This window comes from Schistocerca cancellata, chromosome 3 (genome assembly GCF_023864275.1).
Source record: "Schistocerca cancellata isolate TAMUIC-IGC-003103 chromosome 3, iqSchCanc2.1, whole genome shotgun sequence".
Classification (NCBI taxonomy): domain Eukaryota; kingdom Metazoa; phylum Arthropoda; class Insecta; order Orthoptera; family Acrididae; genus Schistocerca; species Schistocerca cancellata.
Window position 1 is genome coordinate 436,873,206 of NC_064628.1, and position 6,000 is coordinate 436,879,205.

Here is a 6,000-nt window from a genome sequence, read left to right on the forward strand (position 1 = left end):
TGGTGGTTGAGTCTAGGTTCATTTTGTGCACTTGTGTCACATCTTAAAGCAGGGAGCATTCAGTAGTGTTCTGAGCACTCTGTTGTGAATTTCATACTCAATGTGAGCATTAAATGTGATCGTAGTGAGTTGTTTAGGAAATTTTTATTCCATTTGTTGCAAGTTACCAAGGCTAACGGTTGTGGTGAGTGACAAATTCTATACAAACGAGTGAGTGATGTAATTTGCAGGCTACACGCTTTCACCAACCACAAAGCACATGTATTCGTAAACCACAATTGTTATTTGAAACTGGAAACAATGCAATGCCCATCTATTTTTGACCTGTGTGAACTGCCATCATTCATGGATCAGACTATAGTATATTCTAAAGAAAATCTTGATTACTCTGACCTCAAAAAGTCATTACATTAACTGTCTTGTTATCTGAGGTATTGGTTAGTTCAACATACACTAGTTATTACAACATGCAATATCACAGAGTTCAGTTTGAGTTTTTTAGGTGCAGAATATTAATTAGTTCATTTATACTTCTTGAAACATGAGGTAGTTTCTTATATGCCTGTGGTTCTGTCAGTCCATGTCAGTTTTATAAGAATATAGATTTCAATCCAATTTTTGCAAAAAATTTCATGAACTGAATGAGCTAATTACCAAACTAAATAATATAGGAAAAGATAGATTGCTACTTACTGTGAAAGATGACATGTTAAGTTGCAGACAGACACAATTAAAAGATACTCACACATAAACTTCTGTCCACAGCCTCCATCAGAATAAGAGAAACACACACCATTTATTCACACAAGAAAGCACATCTTAAGCTTACATGACCACCAACTCCAGCTGTTCGGGGAGCAGCCATAGTCGTCAGTCATGTGTACATCAGGTGTTCTTGTTCGTGTGAATGAATGGTGTGTTTCTCTTTTTCTGACAACGGCTGTGGCTGAAAGCTTATGTGTAAGTTTTTTTTAACTGGGCATCTCTGCAACTTAATGTGTCTCGCCTGCAGTAAGTAGTGATCTATCTTTTCCTACATTGTTGATATTCCTGTGTAGAGTTTCCATTGTTTAATCAAAATAACATATCTTGTAAAAGAAAACACAACAATTAATTAAAAAACTAATTTTTATACAAAAATAATAACTGAAGTACAAGAAAATAAATTTATTTTGTAGATAAATTTTGCTGTTGAACATTCCACTGTATGTATGATCCTTGTTCACACACCAACTTTGGTAGATGCATGCTTTGTAAAGTAATTGTGTGTTACAACTCATAGCAAGAGGAAGTCCTTAGAGAGAGTTTATTGAGAGAGGAAGTAATTTGGAGAATGGTCATTGTATGGTACATATAATGTTTGACTTTTATAGAAAAAAAAGTTTATTTTGAAAAAATGTTTGAAGAAAGCTATTTTTAGAAGTACCAAAAAGTAAGAATAATGCTAAATATTGCTTAATATTGGATCTGGGACAGTATTATAATGAAATTTTAACTAATAAATTGTCCTGGATGACTGCAAAAGATAATGACTTCTTCTGTTTACTCCCATTTCACTCAGTTAATTTCTGACTGTCAGTCAGTAGCGAGCCAGTGGGTGTGTTGGAACTTCCATTGAGCTACAGACCCTCTTGAAGATGTCTCCCACAGACGGGGATGAAACATTGGGAATTAACACAGAATTCATCAAGCGACCATGGCATAACAGCCCAGATAATTATAATGGACACAACCAACAAGCTGTCTGTCCGCATGAATGGCCACCAACAAACTGTGGCCAAAAAACAAGTGGACCACCCTGTTGCTGAACACACTGCCAAACATGATACCCCTCATCTCAATGACTGCTTCATAGCCTGTGCCATATGGATCCTTCCCACCAACACCAACTTTTCTGAATTGCGTAGGTGGGAATTTTCCCTGCAATACATCCTATGTTCCCATAACCCTCCTGGCCTCAACCTTCGTTAGTCACTGTCCTCACCCATCCAGCCCCCTCCCTGTTCCCATTCCAGCACTACACAGCTGTCATTTCACCGCCACACTCAGTCTTTTAATTTCTTTTTATTTTTATTTCTCTCCTTTCCGCTACTAACCCCCTCCCCCCTCTGCACCTTCTCTTCTGCCCTCTGTCTAAGCTGCAACACTTCACCGTCCACCACTCCCACCATACTATCCCTCCCCCTCCCCGCCCCAGCCTCCTTACCCCTATCCAGTTGCCATTCCCATCAAGCACTGGTGCTGCTGCTCGCAGTGTAGTTTCAACTCTCTGAGACTGCAGATGTGTGTGCAAGTTGCGTTTGCGTGAGTGTGTGTGTGTGCGTGTGTGTCTACTGCTGACAAAGGCCTTAATGATTGAAAGCTATGAGTGTGTGAATCTTTTTATTGTGCCTATCATGATTCAGCAAAAGTGAAGTATTTTATACAATGAAATAACATCAAGATTGTATAATAGAAAACTATAGTTTTGATACTGAACCAAATAAATTGTGATTCCCCAACTTCTCCTTGTGTAGCTCATGATGGGTGAGCAGCCAGATGTCAGGCTCTCATCAACCAATAGATGCATGCCCTATATAGCAATGTTTTGAGTACACCATTCCTCTACACGAGGTGGTGGCAGGTCTCCGCATGTAAGTATACATCAGTGTGCATCTTCTTACGGTACACGCTGTGGCCCAGTGTGCTGTCCACTCTTCTTTTTACTAGAACTTCCAGAAAGGGGAGCAATCCATCTGCTTTGACTTCCATAGTAAAAGAGACATTCTGGTGTATGGAACTGAAATGTATGAAGAAATTATTCAGCATGTCTCTTATGTGTGGCATTATGATAAAGGTGTCATCAACATACTAGAAGAACCGGTAGGTTTCCATTGGACTGTTTCCAGGGCTTTCTCCTCTGGCACAGAGTAATGGTATGCTCAAAACACTGGTACAAAGGGCTCACACCCTCTCCATCAATGAGAACCTTAACCTAGAACTTGGACCCAGAGATGATGTTCCAGGAAAATAGGTACATGCAGTGGCAAATTTGGAGAGCTTTGCAAACTACACTAACTGTGGGACTGACAGAAGCAGAATGGGAAACTCCAAAGAATGCAGCAATTGCATTTATTTCATTCTATGGTACATTATCTAGAAAAATTTTATGAATTATTTGGAAAGTCAAGAGAAGGCTGTCCTCCACTCACCAGCTAAAACACAGGAACTGCTTGGTAGCGTCAAGATGACCTCAGATGATGGTAATCTGGACTGTATCGAATCCCCAGCCTGGTCAAACAATGCATACAGTTGAAGATTGTTTCCAAAAACAAAAATGGCATGCTAGACAACAGCAGCCTAACAAGTCGACAGTCAGGAAATATTGCCTGCTGGAATCACACAGAATGGATTATGACCATACTATGATTCTGAGATAGATGTCTAGCTTCTGGGACCATGTTGTTAAAGAATCTATTGAGATACAAAAAGGGAACTGCTGATCAGTCATGATAGTGGCTACGTTGAGTCCGATTAAGAAGTGGAAGAAGCTACCCCACAACAAACTGACTTTGGGTGGGCAGACAGAGCAGCAGCAGACACACCACTAGCCCATGTCCCTGAGTGCAAACCTTGGACAGAGTGACTTGGCAGATGGAGAAGAGGGAGAGGAGACACTGGACACACACCTTCACCTGCCTAACGCCAGGTTGGAGAGTGGCAGGGAGATGTAAGCCCCGTGCCAGCTCTCAAAAGCATCATTTCACCACTGCACCTGATAATGGCTGCTTGCCGAAATATTATGCATGTTGGAAACTGACATCTGGCCACTCACCCTTGAACTATTTTGTCATAAATAAATTTAATTATTGTTCATTGTAAAACTTTGATTCAAATACTGTAGTATATATACGTATATAAAAGAGCTGTAATATTGTATAACATTGTTTCTATTATTTTCAGTAGTGACACACAAAACAGTATACTAATCCCCACTTAGGTAAATGCCATTTGGTAGTGTAATTTAGATTTACATTAACAAAAAGCCATGTAATCAACATTTAATATTGTAATTACAGCTGTATTTGGATTCCATGATGAAACCAAGCACATGTAAAAATCTTTAAAAAGGGATAAATCTGCTCTGTGCTACACATAGATTCAGAGTAATTCAAAAGAACCATCACTTAAAGACATGTGAGCCACTCTACAGTCATACCTTACAATTCTTTTCTAAATTACATGAAGAATCTGGCAGGACAAGTAATCATACCTTACAATTCATTTCATACCTTACACTTCATTTCCAAATTACACGAAGAATCTGGCAGGACAAGTAAAACCTATACACGAATTACAAATATCTCTACTTCAAGAATGTTTTAAAACTTCAAGCAATATGTTGCTTCATACTAATACTATTCCCTCTGTTGTGCATATCTGCGGACAGATAGCAGGTGTACTGGTTTTCCTCATGTTTTTCGTCTGTTGTGTTTCTGTTTTAGGCACATATATATATGCAGCAACTTTCAGGAGAGTGCATAGCCAAAAATTATTAGTGGCATTTCCTGAGTGGAAGTGATCCATATGCATTGGAGGCTCGTGTTGAAAGTGAAATAAAACAATGTTGTAATGTAGCTGAAAATGTAGTTATGTATGTAATTTGTTTATGACATAAGTCAGTCACTCTTTCAGTACAATATGGATATCATGTAATACTTGTTACAATATGGAAATATTTCTTTTGATGTGTCTTATATCACTGTGCTATCTGTGCTAATTGACCAAATAATAGATAAATACATAAATTAAAAAATGAACATCTGTAATGTATTTCCAGTTTCAAACTGAAAAATGATCATATCCCAAACCAAGTAGATTACATATCTTAAAATTCTTACTGATATAAAATCAAAGAACAAACAACAAACAACCCAATAAAAATATAGTTTCTTACCAGTGTTGTTCTGCCTTCAGTATTTTCATTTCATTTCCATATTTAGCTTATTGACCGAAATTAACTGATGTGACAAGTAATTTCACTTTCCACAAAAGTGGATCTAAATGTGTGCTGACAAGTGAAGATGGACCAAGGCACATTTTGGCTAATATACATTCTATTCTCCAGTACACTGAGAACTGACAAAAACTGTTGGCATACTTATCTTCATTCTTGAGTACTCTATGCAATAATAATCTTCAAAAACATTAAAAGGTGTGATAATTTATGCTGGAAGGAAATTACCTGTAAGAGTCCTGTGTTGAGTTGATAATCAGACATCTTGTAGATGCACCTTTGAGCATGTTTTGGATTGATCATTTGTAGACCACAATTCTTCAAGAAAGATAGTAGATCAACTGCATGCCTGTTCACCATAAAATGTGGACACCTTTATTTTTTTAGGTTGTGGACAGTCAAAAAGAAGTGTACACTTCACTAAGCACTTATTAGTTCTCAGAAATGGTACATCAATTAAGGCTTCACATGGAAATTTGTATCAATGTTGCGATAAATCACTGCAAAAGTTTTCAAGAAACTACTGTGCCATAATTAATATGAAAGACTGGTACTGAGATTAACAACTTATTTTGGAAGCTTCAAGATTTCATTTTTTATAACAAGTTTGTCACTTGTTGTTTACCATAAGATAAAAATTACAGTTAGTAATCCTGAAGATGAACAAGTGTTCACATCTAGAACAGTGAAATGTCACATGCTTGGGTCACTCCCACTGAATAGGAAACTTGGAATAGAGATATGGCTCTCAGTAAAGTTTTACATAATAACAAAATATACCAGCTTTGGTTTGTATAACTTTTTGTTAGTTAAAATAAAGCTTTGAAGGGGTGATAATTTTTTGAGTTTTCCATCTTTTGACAGTTAAGCCTGTTAACAATTGCTTATCAGTACATATTTTTGCTGATATTGGAAATTTATTTGAGTAGCATAAATCCCATGATGGAAACAACAAACAAAAATTAGGAACTTACTTACAGCTGACTGATATGTAAAATACAAAT

The 6,000-nt window shown here is 37.3% G+C and overlaps 1 protein-coding gene across 1 annotated transcript in view; it reads right to left on the reverse strand.

Moving 5' to 3' along the window:
• LOC126175183 (uncharacterized) overlaps positions 1 to 5,340 on the reverse strand; it is a 273,671-nt gene extending 268,331 nt beyond the window's left edge. The window contains exon 1 of the mRNA XM_049921776.1: positions 5,225 to 5,340. Coding sequence (XP_049777733.1) covers positions 5,225 to 5,299 — 75 coding nt within the window. The 5' untranslated portion in view covers positions 5,300 to 5,340. The remainder of the gene's footprint in view (positions 1 to 5,224) is intronic.
• Between the last annotated feature and the right edge of the window lie 660 nt (positions 5,341 to 6,000).